Below are 17,529 nucleotides of genomic sequence, written 5' to 3'. Positions count from 1 at the left end.
AAATACCGATGGCCTGGTCAACTTCATACCGATGGCATGGTCAAATTCATACTGATGGCATCGTCCACTTCATACTGATGGCATGGTCAACTTTATATCAATGGCATGGTCAACTTCATACCAATGGCATGGTCAACTTCATACCGGTGTCATGTTCAACTCCATACCAATGGCATGGTCAACTTCATACCAACGGCATGGTCAACTTCATACCGGTGTCATGTTCAACTCCATAGCGATGATAAGGTCCACTTCATAGTGATGGCATGGTCAACTTCATACTGATGGCATTGTCAACTTTATATCAATGGCATGGTAAACTAAATACCGATGGCCTGGTCAACTTCATACCGATGGCATGGTCATATTCATACTGATGGTATCGTCCACTTCATACTGATGGCATGGTCAACTTTATATCAATGGCATGGTCAACTTCATACCAATGGCATGGTCAACTTCATACCGGTGTAATGGTCAACTTCATACCGGTGTCATGTTCAACTTCATACCGGTGTAATGGTCAACTTCATACCAGTGTCATGTTCAACTTCATACCGGTGTCATGTTCAACTTCATACCGGTGTAATGGTCAACTTCATACCAGTGTAATGGTCAACTTCATACCAGTGTCATGGTCAACTTCATACCGGTGTCATGTTCAACTCCATACCGGTGTAATGGTCAACTTCATACCAGTGTAATGGTCAACTTAATACCAGTGTCATGGTCAACTTCATACCGGTGTCATGTTCAACTCCATACCGGTGTAATGGTCAACTTCATACCAGTGTAATGGTCAACTTAATACCAGTGTCATGGTCAACTTCAAACCGATGGCATGGTCAACCTCATACTGATGGCATGGTCAACTAAATATCAATAGCATGCATAACTTCATACCAATAGCATGGTCAACTTCACTGAAAGCATGGTCAACTTTATTTCAATGGCATGGAAAACTGAATATCGATGGCCTGGTCAACTTTATACTGATGGCATGGTCAACCTTATACCAATAGCAATGTAACTTAACACTGTTGTTAACTTATTACCGATGGCATGGTCATCTTAATAATATGGACATGGCTAAAATTATACCGATGGCATGTCTAAAACAGCAAATGCTATAAATTATAAAGTACATATTCAGGCTCCATGACCATCTTAAATCACGGCGGGGAATCCACGTAACCAAATGGTAGGTTTCAGTGAAAGATGGCGTCACCAAAACGCTCGACTCGAGCCGAAAATCAAGACAATACATATTATTATAAAAGTTTCTTTATTTTTTAACATAGCCTATCATATGCCCACCCACCTAGTGTGTAATAGCATATCCATGTTTTCCTTGAAACTTTAACCGTTCTTGAGAACACTTCTGCAATGATTCCAAAATTTACGAAATCCGACTGGTAGGTTACAGTTCCATTTATCATTTTGGCTCGGATTTAGCAGAAAATGAGGTTGTAATTTGGGAAAATCGCAAAAACACTTAAGTTTTGTTTAAACATAACAGACATATGCATTTGGCAACGAATATTTCAATGATTTGAAAAAATATGAGGACGAAAAGAAAATGATAGGTTGCAGCTCCGATTTTTGAAGAGATAGGTTGCAGTTCCATATAAAGGTTGTCGTCTGGACTGCAAATTATGTAATGTGATTGTATCACTGATATTGTATGGAGGAATTGAAATGTGACAAACTGTTTTTTTTTATGAATTAAAGATATATATATATATATAGGATTATTGAATAATATCACGTTTAATATATAAATAAATGTTAAACATCCTGATATTATATACACGTCGTGTATATAATATCAGGATGTTTAACATTTTTATTTATTTACTGCCGATATATTATTATGTGAAGTATTATGGATACAACTTTTCTACCACCTCAGATAAGTACATCCAATTATTTAACCATGCTAGATATTCTTATCTTGCCCACGGGCAAAGATAAAATGCCCGTATGGAACTCCTTTTTAATGGTCACCACATTGTAATTACCTCCCTTGTTGAAGACTGTCGTCTGTAGCATCATGGAAACCTTGTCTTGTGGCAATATTTAGAATGCTAGTTAATTATTTCTCGCTTCGAATGTCACCATAAAACAGTTTTCACGCACCATTCAAGAAATAATGGTTCACTCTCCTTAGGACTATTTAAAGACCGATTTTACTATTGATTTAATCGGAATCACTGCGCGCATATCCATGACAACCACGAATTATCTCATATCCATACGCAATTATTTTCACTATGCACAAGAGAGTTCCAGCAAAAAACTCATTTTTACTTAATTATTTTTAACTGAGGTGGGAGAAAAAGCATCTACCATAGCCACTCGCGTATGAAAGGGTAAACCTCGTTTCCGCAAAACACCCTACGCTCGGGTCGGAATGAACCTTTCTTACACTCTCGGCCATGGAAGAAACTTATAACCTTTATCCTGATCAAGTGTTAAAGATTTCTTTAGTTGAAGTTACCTTTAGGTTAACACAAGGTTTAATAAATAAAAAATACCAATCACTTGTTTGGTATTTGTTTCATTTTAACTAAGGTGGTCTCAATTGGTCCGAAGTTGTTCAACACGGCGCATTAATCGAAAGCTAACTCTTCAATATCTTACATCATATTTTTTCTAGTACTGATATTAAGTCAGGTAATGCATGTTCATGACACGGAAGGATTATAACAGCGACGAATGTAGTTTTATAATTAAACAATGGAGGAATAAGCTAGGTTTAAACCACATCATCCTGCGATTAAACAATATTTTTACATATAAAATGCATGTTGACATTGAAAACCAGTCGAGTTTAATTCGTTGATATTGTTCAAACGCAAGCAACAAAGTTAAACGTTATACTTAACTAAAATGACAAACATTGCCTTTCATGAGTTCTGCTTACATGAACTGGTGACCAAATATGTATTACATGTAATATGTAAGGAGCGATTTAAAAGTTCAAACGTAAATGGGTAATAAATATATATAGCTTTATTTTCCCCATTTTCTGGAGATGTATATGGTAATACATACATAAGCATGAATATTTACAAACACAATACAAATTTGATAGTACATAGTAATGAAAGAAAGTCACAGTAACATAAATTGCGACAAGTTTGTTTTATACGCATTAAGTTGGTCTCGTTTATAAATTATAATTTAGCCGCTGCATACAAGTCTGATCTTACAAACGATTAAGAACAATGATAATGCATCGGCTAAAATCAATAGACTATTTCCTATTAATTTAAGCAATATTTCTTCGAAAGCGAAATAGAAATAGCTGTTTAAGGATTAGCTCATTTTGTCGAGTGGCATTGTCATTGGTGAAGTGCACGCATCTAAATGCGTCTTAGTTTAACACATCATTGTATAATTTAGCACAGTTGATAAGGAAGTCCGGGTATAATTGTACATCGAGTACCTTTATCAAATGTTCGTCGATTTTGCCAAGTGTGTATAAAATGCAGGACTGTCTCGATATCGTACTAAGGGTCTGGGGGACGCTGGCAACAAAGACATGCTAGCAGCTTCATGAGGGAGAGGCTCTCGGGACGAGCTCTCGCGACGGACCACACACTTGATAGGCACAGATGCGGATGGATCTGTTTAAACAGATCAAAGTCAGAGCTTATGTCCATTCTCGCTTTCCATGCATTCACTTCGTGGTTGTAGACAGCTGTTTTGCAGACACGTTTCCAGATGTACTTGTTTAGGAATGACACTTTGACTAGGTTCAATATATAATATTATAACACACACACACATATATATATTAAAGCTAAAATATCAAATGTAAGAACGGCATCAGCATAACATGAACTTTTTACTATGATATTTACAGTGAAAATGGATATATTTGTCGTGTTTTTTTGTTATGAGAATGGCACATGAGTCTTTTCCGATGATCTTTGTTGGAATCTGTTTCGACAAATTTCATCTAGCCTTTTCCCAACGTACACCTAAAGTTTCCCTTTGTATTGCATTTCTGTCTGTGGGTGCTGTCGCTTTCTTTCTGCGTGAGGCCAGTCTTGACCTCACCTTGTGATCAAACGAATACTCACTGAACACTTCTTTTGTTTTGTTGTATCGATGCCATTTTTTTTTGGTTGGCTGTTTAGATATCCTGCATTCATTTCGTTTAGGTTGATGAAGGGAAAGACTCTCTTATTCGTGTCATTGGTCTAAAAGATAAAAATGCATTCCATATGATATATCGAAAATTGCAAAACATCGATTGACACGTAATACAATAAAAGTATACTGGTGTGCAGATTTTATCACAGATAATGGTTTAACAATTCAACTCTAAACGTGTAATACATCAATTTGACACAGAAAACAAATCATTAATGATGGTAACCTTATAAATTTGTAAGTAGAAAAATCAAAAGTAAACAAACAGCAGTCTCGATGTGATTTTCAATGATTTTATAATTTTAGATGATGTAATAACTATGTATAAAGAACAATGGTATAGAAAAATTTCAGTTGAGTTTTATGGGAACCTATATGTTTGGCTTGAACACTAAAACTAAGTCAAAGAATCTGCAGTCCAGACGGCAACCTAAATATGGAACTGCAACCTATCTCTTCAAAAATCGGAGCTGCAACCTATCATTTTCTTTTCGTCCTCATATCTTTTAAAATCATTAAAATATTCGTTCCTAAATGCATGTGCCTGTTATGTTTAAACAAAACTTAAGTGTTTTATGCGATTTTCCCAAATTATAACCTCATTTTCCGCTAAATCCGAGCCAAAATGAATTGTAACCTACCAGTCGGATTTCGTACATTTTGGAAACATTGCCGAAGTGTTCTCGAGAACTAACGGTTACAGTTTCAAGGAAAACATTGATATGCTAATACAAACTAAGTAGGTGGGCATATGATAGGCTATGTTAAAAATTAAAGAAACTATTATAATTATATGTATTACCTTGATTTTCGGCTCGAGTCGAGCGTTTTGGTGACGCCATCTTGCACTGAAACCTACCATTTGGTCACGTGGATTCCCCGCCGTGTAAATAGCAAATACCATGAATCATGCGCATGGAATTACTGAGTACTCGACATTCAGTCTCCATGATCATCTGTATGTAGGAGCGACATATGCCAGAACTTTAATGATTAATTGACCCACATGTAGGCCATGACTTTGACAAATGATCGTTCGCTGACCTTTGTAACCTGCTTTAATGTTCGATCAAATGTACCTAAGACATTTGTCCTGTCTGGTTAACGATCCCGAAGTATTGTCATATACAGCTAGCAGTTTTTGCAATCCTTGTATTTGAGTCTTGTAGCTATAATTTTATGTTAAATATCCATCAAACACAACGCTTGTTTCAGGTAAATGTAAGTTTTCTGTGGAAACGTCATTGAAGGATGACCTGCATCGTCAGTCAATGGTTGGTTGATAATAAGTTGACACTTCATTTAGGCAAAACTGAGTCAATTTTATTTGGTTCTAAACATAAAATAAGGTCAAACTCAACACTTACATGTAATGGTACAACTATTGAACCAACTTCTGCTGTTAAATATATTTGCGCAACTATTGATCAGACCCTATGTTTTGATTCTATGGCTCGTTCCATATTAAAAAAAGGTCAATGTAAGGTTAAAATATCTATATCAAAGGAAAGGTTACCTCAATGACATTTTGATTATGCCTGTTCTATGTGGTATCATGGTCTGACCAAATTACTTAAATTACACAAATTAATGAGGTTTGTTTTGGATCTAGATGCAAGGTCTCACATTGGCCCAGAACACTTTAAATTATTCAACTGGTTACCTGTCAACAAATGTGTAGACCAGATTATTTTGGGTCATGTCTTTAGAATAAAAAATGGCATAGCCCCGGACTACATGGGAGACAATTATTTCTCCCAAGATACTGCACACACACACATATGACAAGGCTATGTCAGAAAAGTGCTTATGCTGTTCCAGAGGTCAATGGTTTTGGGTTAAAGTCCTCCTTTTCTGGCATTTCCTTATAGAATAAATTAATTGCCATCTAGTATAGCACAGACTATGTAATTACCTGTTTTTAAATTGCTAGTAAAGAATCTTTTTTAGATAATTTGGCATAATTAGTTATGCTAAGAAAAAGCTTTTTATTATTCAAATATATTTAGTAAAGGAACTATTTTAACTTAACCTCGAATTTTATAAGTACTTTAACATACTGTCACATTCATATTATAATGTGATAATTATATAAAACTTTCTCAACTTATTATGTAAAGTGACTGTGATACAACTACGGCAACCTGGGGGGGGGGGGGGGTTACAATTAATTGACTGGTGCATTATCAGCTGACGGTCTCGCGGTTATTTATCTCTTAGTTCATGTAAGAATTCTCCTACGTATTTACTGCAAAATTAAGTTAGTTCTTGACAATTAAAGTGAAAAATAACAGTGCAATCAAATTGCCGCTCGTCGCAACAACGTTCCACCTTATTGCTATGGCACTCTGCTCCCATGGCTCAACCACAGGTGACAGTAAGGTTGACAGGCCCAACCCTATTGCCCCCCCCCCCCCTAGAAAAAAAGTAAAAATAAAATAAAATTCCAGACCAAAAATGATTGAAACATGGTCATTAACCACAAAAACCGAAATAACTACCAAATATCCACACAAAAAAACACTATTAGAGTATGTTATTACTCATAAGTAAATGATATTGGGATTTTTTAAACATAGCTTCTCAAGTGGAACATCTCATATCTAGTTCACCCTGTGCATTAGACCCTATCTACAAGCGGCGTAGGAGGAAGTTTAAACGCAGGATTTTTATCGATGAGTTGATTATTTTGTGTGACATTTTTTACTTTTGGATCGGATCTGTAAGAATATGGCTGAAGGTAATGTACAATTAAGTTTATTCATATATTAATTTCGACATTACCAAATGTTTTTACTTTTCTTTTTATAACCATGCTACTTTTTGTTCAAATGATTGTCCTTGGATCTCCAAGGACTTATATAAACGATACAAATACACATATTGGGAATTTTTAAGAAAAATGCATAAAACATCAATTTTTGAACCGTAATACAAAAACCTGCGATCTAATTTTAAGTCAGCAGTCTTATATTATTACTTTCCACACATTTTCGTATAAATTGGCTAGTACCAAGACAAAAACAAGTTGTCAAAACATTTATTCTGTGAGAGTGAAGCTTTAAACTAGATATTTAAACACACCGCAAACATTTTATAATATAATTTTATACACTAAACATTTTTTCCTACTGACTATAAAAACGGTAGGGTCGGTGCCTTTTTCGTAGCTAGGGTTGGGTTACCGGAACCAGATTTGATGCCCTCCCAAATATGTGTGGTAATGTTTAGTCCCGAATGGTGCATTGTAGTGTAATTTATGCATAATGTGTCTACCTTCTTGTCACCCCCTGCCACACCATCCTTCCCCAATTATATTCTATGAATATCTTGCAGGTTAGAAAGAACTCTATTCTATTCACGTATTTGATATCATATGATATGAAGTGACTTGTGACTTAGTCATATACTAAATCATCTATATTTACACAATTTATTCACACCTGAATATAAGGTAAACTTAATTAGAACATGGGAAATCCCGTAGTGTTTTACCAAAGTACGTAATAACTTTTTTTCCTGATATTTAGAAAAAAAGGAATAAATGACTATATTAGCCTTACTTACATCAATATACATCTATTTTAACACTCAATACCCAAGCCAAGTATCGACCGACAGTTAGGAAAACCACAATTAATTTGAAAACCTTGTAAAGATTTCAGTACTTCAAATAACTGAATTGATCTAATAGGAAGTTTATTTTGATCAAAAACTGGAAAACCAAGTGGTTACGTGTTTAACATTCCTGTAGCGATAATGAAATGCGTGTGCTATTACGACAAGCATAGTTGACTACATTTTCGACTGCCGGGTGTTACTATTAAAAGAACTCGCTCATGTTTTTTTGTGAAATACACTTTATTGTATGACGAACTATAGAATGGCAAATAATTTGGAGTGTTTCAACTCAGATACCAATAGCTGGAACACTTCAACAAATGTTGATTTTTGCTTAAATAGCGTCTATGAAGACCACAGCTTTCATGAGCGTTAAAAACGCTAATGCACCAGTCAATTGTTACCACGGCCCCCAGGTCCGGGGGTATACCGGGGATAGAGATATGGGCCGTGTTTTTACCTTTCAGGTGTGCTCGCATTGCCGGGTGAATGCGGTGGTTTTGTCTTCACGCAAAATATAGCGGGGAATGGGCTTTACCTAAGGTCCTTGGGGTGCGGGAGCAATTGGCGGGGATTTTAACATCTGTTTGTTCCCGCAGGGCGGGGATTTTACCCGAGGTTGGCTGGACCGAAAGTCAAAGTCCCCGCTATTCCCCGGACCTGGGGGCGTGGTTACAATTGACTGGTGCATAATGCTCTCTAAATTTAACTTTTTATGTTGGATAATTGTTAATTGACATTATCACGTGATGTTATCAATGAAAGTCCCGGTGGCCTTGTGGTTAAGGCGTCAGTTTTCTTGTTTTTCTTGACTTTACCGACGTGGGTGCGCACCCCACCAAAATACTTTTTAACTGTTTAACTTTGCAATTTCGATATCATAGAGTAAAAAAATATGTTCAAAGAAGTGTTTTCAGATGCATAACCGAGAAAACTGTTATATGGTCCAAAAACATGATGAGCGAGTACCTTTAACGTAACGATATGACTGACTACACGGCAGTCACTCCCCTAATCTGAATATTTGTTTTAAAGCTTAAACCTTTGCTAACACTTTAGCTTTCTCAGCGACAGGCTATGACATACATAATGTAAATCAAACATAAAACCAAGATTTAATTCGATATCATAAACAGGTTAATGTATTTTTATAGTACATCATAACATTCAAATAATGTTCCTATTTTATATAAGTTGCACGTAATCTTAATTAGCTGGAGTATCGTTTCGCCGTTTGCAACAAATTAGTACTAATACTGTAATATACTGTTAAATAAACATGCTGTAATACAATTGGCTAAATATGATAACCGATAAATAAATACACAGTAATAGCATGTTAATGAAAGGTCTTTATCATAAAATTGATAAACATATCTGTCTTACCAGCCTATCTGCAATTACATTTACTTGAACATGTAATAAAAACGTATCGCAATATATCTTGTTACATGTTTAGAATTCCGAAATATATCGCGATACATTTTAACTCGGCTAATCGAATAATAAGGAGAGCTACATCCTACTCACCCTGGCGTTAGCTACAGCGTTGGTGTCGGCGTCACACCTTGGTTAAGGTTTTGCATGTAAGCACCTTCAAGTCATTATCTCAGCACAAAAAAATCAAGTATTTCATCGAAACTTATATGTGTTCCTACCTATCCAACCTTTTTAAATAATGACGTTAGATAGCACTGTTTTGAATATAGTGCAAAATATATTGCTACTTTATACACCACTACTTAACCATTCAACCTACTTAAATAACCAAGTTACATACCTCTTTTGTTGTATATAATGTCAATTATGGCCCTTTATTTTTCGACTTAGAAATACTGGTTAAGGTTTTACACATAACCACATTTCAGTCTATATTACCATGCATTGCCTTGAACCTTTTCCCAACTATCCAACCTACTTCATTAATCAAGTTAGATCACTCAAGGATACATATAATGCAGAATTTTGCTCTTTATTATTAGACTTCAACAATCTAGTTAAGCTTTGTCTGTAAGCATACAAACTAAACCATCCAACCTACTTGTATGACCAAGTAAGATAACTGTCTTTTGCATAACATGCAAGTTATAGCCCTTTATAGTCCGACTCGGAAAATCTGGTTAAGGGTTTGCATATACCCACATTAAGGTCATCATGTCAGCAAACACATCATGTATTTCTTTGAAACATTAGACATGTGTTCCTAACTATTTAACATACTTAATAAATTACACACTAACTGCACACACTAATTGGATGAGAACAGTCACGTGTTGTTTGTTGAACCCCCTTAAATGTATCTATAGTATGTTTGTCATTATTTTACATAAGAATTTGTTAACAATACCAACTAATTTATGGCACCCTGTGATACTTTGCATCCATGGTATTTCTTGTAAATATTACTGTTTTCAGTGAGCCGCAATTTCGGTTCTATCATTAAAAAATATGACAAAAGTATAGGATTTAATGTTAGAATGCCTGGCAGAATGAATAAATTGAACATTAAGAGATCACTATTCATTAATAAATTAATTGATAAAACGAGCAGTTGACAATCAATATCCGAAGTAAAGTAATAGAGATTGCATACTAACAAGTCTTCTGTATTTCACTTGAATGTAAAAAATAACGTGCCAATTTCGCGTAAAATATCAACAAAGACTACATGAGCTGTTTGGGCCTTCAGACATATATTTGCTATTATAATGTTTTAAGGTATTTGACTTAAATGAAAGTTCAAGTTATTCTAATTTCATGATGTAACCACTTAAATTTCGTAAAATGCGTGTTTACAAGCTAGACCAGGTCTTGCGCAATTTGAATACTAAATTCACGTCATCCACATGACGTCGTTACGAAAGAACATTATTCAAATGACGTGAAAAATAACGTAGCAATATTACAACTAGGCTATAATTTAAATTATTTTCTTAACACAGTATCTTTTAGTAACATAAATTTAGAAAATAAATAAGGATTTATTTTTATTTTTAATACATTGTGCCCATTTAAACACAGAAAAGAATGCACTCAAAATAAGTCGGGGCGAAATTTATGTTTGCTATGGAATCATGAGTAAACCAATGGTCATAAATCGCCAAGAAAATGATGCACCAAAGACAACCCTTAAAAAAGGAAAAAGTTTGGAAGAAATGGAAGAAATTGATATACATAGAACCCCCCCCCCCCCAGTATTTTTGGCATTTCTTATTGATGATTTTTTTCATTTGTAATAGCTATGTCCGAAGGCCCATTTTCTCATGATGCGGCTCATATAAGCGTTAATACGAACTATCCCAAGAACATTAAGCGCACGTTATTTGTTCATGTCAAAATTAAAATATGTTAATTACTATTATGTAATAAGTTGTAAGGGTCAATGGTTAATATAATATTATTTGTTATAGGTGGAACCGAGACATTCTGTGAAGAAGATGTTTCTATCACAGACATGAACTTTTTTAACTTTCTTTACAACACTCACAAATGCAAATTCAAATGGAACTATGATAAATCATCAAGAACATTGACGGGTGATCCAAAGATCGACGAAGTATCCGAAACAAAAAAGGTGTTCAGTGAGTTCGAATATAGACACTCTTCTCGAGCAGTGAGGCACGAGGGCAAGGTTCCTTCAGCAAGTCTCAACGAAATCAAACAGCAGTACCCAGAGGTTCTATTACTTCGAAAGAAAGAATCGAAAGACGACAGTCACGATGAGTTCCAAATCTATAGCGCAAATTACTCGCACGTTGTAGCATTTGAAAAACGTCTGAAAGTTATTGGTACAGGTGCAAAAGGACGAAAACGAAATCCTATGGCTGAAAGACAGGACTCTGTAACTGAGGAATCTGACCAAAAAGAAACACGATTCTTCCCGATCTCAAAGAGTAGTAGAGAGCTACACGTTGTTTGTAATGATATCCTTGAAATTAACTCTGATTGCATCGTGAACCCATGTGTCAAGAGACAATCAAGTAGTATCGAAGGCAGAGGAGAATTGTTTCGATATCTTAAATCCAAAGGCGGACAGAAATACGAAGATCATTTAATGGACGCCAAGATCGATTCCAGGACACAATGCGCAATTACAGACGGCGGCGATATAAAAGCAAAGATTATACATCCAACAAGACCTGTTCACAATGACAAAGATAGAGACGAAAACATTTTCATGAGCATTTTAGGTGCATTACAAATTGCAGAACAGGAGAAGATGAACGCAATCGCTTTTCCATTTGCATATTCAGGTAATGACGAGATTTCCTTTTATATGTTATTAATAGTTTTTGCAAGAGATACTGTTAATTGTTCTTAATATAAAGTATATCATTTTATGATTTGATATACCCAAACTGGTATCGACATTTATGATCTGTTTACAGGTACAGCAGGTGTCGACCTAAAGATTTGTGCATTTCAGTATGCAAGAGCAGTTACTGAATTCTGCCGTATATCACAGAATCCTCTGGCCTTGGTTGACATCTATTTTGTTGAGAAGAACCTGGAAAAAGTAACCCGTCTCGTGGATTACTTGAAAGAGCTTTTTCCGCAGCGAATGACAGAAATGATGATTATTCCGAAACCATATGATGATGTTGAGGTAAAGCCAACTCGAGTGAGTTATTACAACATTCCAAGGAGGGAAGAAACCTGTGACGATGATGGCTACTCTACTGCATATGAAACAAATAAACGGGCGGCCGATCATTCACAGACAGTGGCTACTATTCCAATTCTCAAAGAGCTCGACACGAAACCTGATAATGATTGTGTAGCAGGCAAGACACACAGGGAAGTTGCGACTGAAGGTGGTAACCAGAAGGAGGAATACACATACATTGGTGATGTTGATGTTAAAGATGCTGATTATGAAGATAGCGCTGTAAGCAATGTAGTTGACTACGACGTTTGCACACCTGAAGAAACAGATACCTTACCGGAGCCACAAAAAGACGACGATACTGACTTGTATGAGGATTACACACCAAAGGACAATACAGACCCCATTTACGAAACTGTTGCAGGTGAAGCGATGCCGACCCGTGATGAAATTAATGAAAATATTAAGACCATAAAACACAGGCATTCATTAGATTGTAAAAACAATACAACTATAAAGGTACTAGAAGACGATATACGTATTGCAGCTTCCCACATTATTGTGTGTCCGGAGTATAAAGGGAAACCAGAAGGCGGTGTATTCGGTCTGTCAGTGAAATTTTCTTACTGGAAAGCTGCCAAATTAACATTGTTAAAAAAGGTCAATGCCGAAGGACGTGTGGCCCGGTCAAAGTGTCAAAAGTTCAAAGAGTACCAACCTGTAAAATTCCTGTACCATGTAAATACACCAATTTGGAGGGATATTTCAGACAATACACAGCTACAAAAAAGCATCAAAAGCATATTCTTAAAGTTGAACCGATTCCAAGACAAGGAAAGGTCTATCGCAATACCGCTTCTGGGAGTTGGTATGTAAAGTTGTTCTATTTACTTGTTGTTTTCTTGGTTTCCATCCAGCCAATGCATATGTTTTGTATGTTTATATATGTAAACACTGAGAAGGAGATATCTAATATTCTATTTATCTTGATTCTTTGTTTATTTAGACACGATAAATTACCTTTAAATTAACAAATATCTTTTCTAAAAGGGGGACAACTGTTTTCCCTGTTGACATCGGCACATTAGTTACCCATGTCTTAATGTGCCCCAAAAATAGGTCGTAAAGCTGTTTCTATTTCATTCAACAATTTAAAGTCGAAGTAATTGCATTTGAATACCTCAATATCAATTCAAAACATAAACACCATTAAAATTGCATACACGTGGATCAGTCTTAACTTATTAACTAATCGTGTCACAATTATTCCGCAAGTCGCACACTTCACAGGCCATGGTTCAAGATAACGTGCGTTAACAAACAATCGCCACGTTCAATGGATTTAAATCATGTTGATATTAAAGGATAATGTGCTGGATGTTCAGAACTGAACTGTGTAAGTGAGATTTTGTCATTCACCACAGAAATGGAATTGACAATCCAATCGCCGTATGCGACTTTGCATGTGTAATTATCATGCAGAGTCAAGGAACTTTCTGGGCGAGTGATTAATGAGGTCGGTTGTTGGCGGAATATTGAAAGATACTGAAGCATTATTTGTGTTTTTTCTCTGACATTTCAGAATAGTAAAAAATCCGTTTTTACGGTGACAAGATAAAATAGCCGCCATAACCGGTACTCAAATCTGGATCTCTTGACTGCCATTATCTTTAGACTGTGTATTGGTTTAAGCAATGGATCGGCAATCCAGCATATACATATTAGGATATAAAGGAATGAGACATTTTATTATGCCTTAAATTGGATACCGCAAATTATTTTACGTTTTAATTCACAGTTGACGTAGAAGAACAACCCCTTGTTCGTGACTGTTGTCGTGTGTTTGTGGAAAGCGTGATAAAGTGCTGCAGGGAAAGGAACAGCCCTTTGCCGCTCGATGTTTACCTGGTCAACAGCTGCCCTACGCTCACCTCCTGGATCACAGAAGACCTTGCAACATTTGGTGCATGAACACTTAAGTCAGAAGCTGAATGCGAAATGTTTCAAATGTTTCAAATTTATGTCACTCTTTTACTCCTCGAAATGTTGTGTAAAATAGTTTAGTGGTATACTTTCTACACCTGAGCCTTGCCTCGAGCAACTTTGATAAACTTAATATGGTTGTGAATAATACAAATGCAAAGTTGTTTATCTGTCCCGTCATTACTACAATATTCTTTATCCTCCATATCTTCCATATAATAATCTTTATTTTTAAAAATGAATTGACGATGCAAATGCCTATTCATATACCTTACGTGTTTATTATCTTTGCCAGATGAAGTTTAAAACATGATTGTAAATCAATTTCCCACAAGATAAGACTGGCAATTGCGGATAAAAATGTTGAACATGGAATGAGAGAATGTGTTTATATTGTCATGGTGACGCATTTCGGCGCAATCCGTTGTTCTGAATTTTATTTCTAAAAATGTATTTGCTTATCACACACACAAGACAACCATTAACATGTTGGAAAATAACATTAAACATATTATAGATCTATCTGGATTATTCAATTAAAATTGTTCATGAGTTTTCTATGTAGACATTGACCTCTCATGATGCCGGTGTCGACATAATTTACAACGGAAACTGTATATTTGTTATTAGTTCATAATTGTTGGCATGGAATTGAAATAAAAGACAGACACATTGAAACTTTTAGTGCTACAAAAGTTGTACAAAATAAAGTTCATCCTTTTAAAAGTTAAACGTTGCCAAAAACAGTATTAACGAATGTTTCCATTTCCAATCAATTCTCAAAAGTTATGATCTACGTTTCTTTTAATTTAATTCAGAAAAATGTATTGTAGTAAAATCATTATCATTTTATGACAAACATACACACAAGACAATAGTAAAGGAAAACTTATCATTTAATCATCATGCGTACTAAATGTCTGTTAGTCTCACAGCTGAACCACATTTTCTAACTCTAGAATAATCATATTTTTGTAACCAGTTGATTGCTAGTGTGAGTGGTTCCCAGGTGTAAATGTTCAGTTATGGATGATTTCTTCAGTGTGATGGAGTTTGATTCACCATTAATATTGTCATGGAAGTTAAAACGTTTTAGTTACAAATTAGTGTGTGCACGGTTAGTGCTCAATTCATTAAATCCTTTGACGCCTTTTTCTTCTTTATGTTACTTTTCATTTGCTTCTCGTTAGAGACAGTTCGCAATTTTGTAATTGTGTTTTTTATGTACATGTGTATTTTGTATATGTATATTTTTTCTATATAATATTCTTAAATACTCTTTCGTTGTTATAGGTTTTTCATATACAATAAAATATCGAACCCGAAAAGGCTTCAAGAGTTATTGCCCACATGGTTACATTTTTATATAATGAAAAGCACATTTTTATTTCATTACATTGCGCATTGACGCTACGTATGACAGACGATTCAACCGACTGATGGTCTCACGGTCATTTCTCTCATATCTCATACCACATGTGTATGTATGTCTCTGTTTGCATATATAATGGCCATATAAAGAACATTTACTCACACAATTTGGTTAAAACATTAAGGAATTAAAATAGTTACCAACATAGAAAATATTATGAATTTAATATCTTTCTTTAAACAATACACACACTTTTTAAATACTGCACTCAGTGGTAGCTGGTAGCTATTACTACAGGAGGATTACAAGGACTAAGCCAACACTGGTCTCACGGGTTAAACCGTTCGTTAAAGCTCTGTGTCAAAAACTTTAGTTGGTCATCTCATCTGCAACGCTGCACAGTTTTCCAAGGCTGTATGCCCCAACTGAAAGCTAGTATAACCCATTCGAGTTCTCATATTGTGCTTCTGCCATGTTTAGGACTCTACTTTCTTGCAAACTGAGCAAGAAATTTGTGCTCCTGGCGATATTTAGGTTTATATTGCTGGTATTTTCTGCACCCTAGAGCTAAACTTTTGCATTCTTTTACATGTTAGAACTGTTGAAATCGATATGTTATGTGGAGCCTAACTCTTAATATTAGCATAATTAGTTTTTTTTGCCAAAATCAGAGCCCTTCATCTATGAATACGTTCGTTCTGTTCGATTTAGGCCAATTCGAGCTTTAGGATTACATAAACAAGTTCTCTAATGTACAGTTGTATTTTATGTTTGTGTTTCTTCGGTGTAAATACGTGTTATAAGTCAGGTCAAAACTCGATTAGACTTTTACACATGCTGTTGTCATCAAGCATACATGTATCTCCATGAGAGAGACAGCCGAATGCATTGCGATAGATGATTCGCTCCAAAGATCTATTGATAATTACATACCATTCCATACCAATACCATTCCATTGTGCCTTATTACATATTTTCACTGATGTTGTTTAGTAAAGTTTCTTTTTTTCTTGTGTTTGACATGTTTGTTCACTGTTTTATTTGATGTTAATTAATATGTGTTTCATTGTTTTGTTATGTCACATGCATATTATATGCCTTGATGAATAAAAACTTGAACTTGAACTTGCTCCCTGTGGTTCTTGCTAGTCTGTTTTCAGAGGTGTTTGTTAAGCACTGCTATTTTAGCTGATAATGTTTGGTTTAACCAGTATTTAATTTTTAGAATATATGATAACTTCTCAATATAAATATAATTGCAAGTAGACAGGTCATCGAAAATTTACAAAGATAGTAAATATTAGTAAAAACAGGGGTCCAACGTAAATTAATTTTACGGAATTTTTATTGAAGGACATGTTCAATGCGATACAAAATGGCGGATAATTTCAGTATTTTTGTGTGTTCGAAGGATATTTTGACCTTGTTAGTAACTTTATATCCCTTTTATAAATTGCAATATAAATACGACTACCAGGAGTCCAGACGTGTAAGGTTTTTAAACCTATGTTTAAATATGTTATTGAATGTATAAGCTGAACGATTGTTTGTTTACAAAGTTAAATAAAAAAATTGCGTGGCTTGAAACTGGGCTATTATTTATAAATAAATCAACATTACCCCTGTTGCTATTTTAACAGCTACAGCATTAAAAACTAACAGTATGCCTGTTGCATTCAGGTGAGCTGTAGATTTTGACCACACATGTATAGTAACAGCTGAATCCCATAGATGTAGCTGTACTTTGAAATATAACAATAGCTTTAATTACTCCTATAGATCT

The 17,529-nt window shown here is 35.2% G+C and overlaps 1 protein-coding gene across 1 annotated transcript; it reads left to right on the top strand.

The window, feature by feature from the left end:
- The first annotated feature begins 6,765 nt into the window (after positions 1-6,765).
- LOC128212501 (uncharacterized) lies at positions 6,766-16,871 on the top strand. Its single transcript, XM_052917985.1, has 4 exons — positions 6,766-6,904; positions 11,196-12,038; positions 12,174-13,259; positions 14,190-16,871. The coding sequence occupies exons 1-4, from the start codon at positions 6,895-6,897 to the stop codon at positions 14,360-14,362; spliced, it is 2,112 nt and encodes a 703-aa protein (XP_052773945.1). The 5' UTR covers positions 6,766-6,894; the 3' UTR covers positions 14,363-16,871.
- The last annotated feature ends 658 nt before the right edge of the window (positions 16,872-17,529 follow it).

Source organism: Mya arenaria, chromosome 12, assembly GCF_026914265.1.
Source record: "Mya arenaria isolate MELC-2E11 chromosome 12, ASM2691426v1".
Classification (NCBI taxonomy): domain Eukaryota; kingdom Metazoa; phylum Mollusca; class Bivalvia; order Myida; family Myidae; genus Mya; species Mya arenaria.
The sequence above is the reverse complement of the archived record's forward strand: the minus strand, read 5'-3'. Positions and strand labels throughout refer to the sequence as shown.

Coding starts and splice junctions, on each gene's coding strand:
- LOC128212501 (XM_052917985.1), top strand. Junction 12,039..12,173: donor TTTTCCATTTGCATATTCAG/GTAATGACGAGA, acceptor ATCTGTTTACAG/GTACAGCAGGTGTCGACCTA. Junction 13,260..14,189: donor AATACCGCTTCTGGGAGTTG/GTATGTAAAGTT, acceptor TTTAATTCACAG/TTGACGTAGAAGAACAACCC.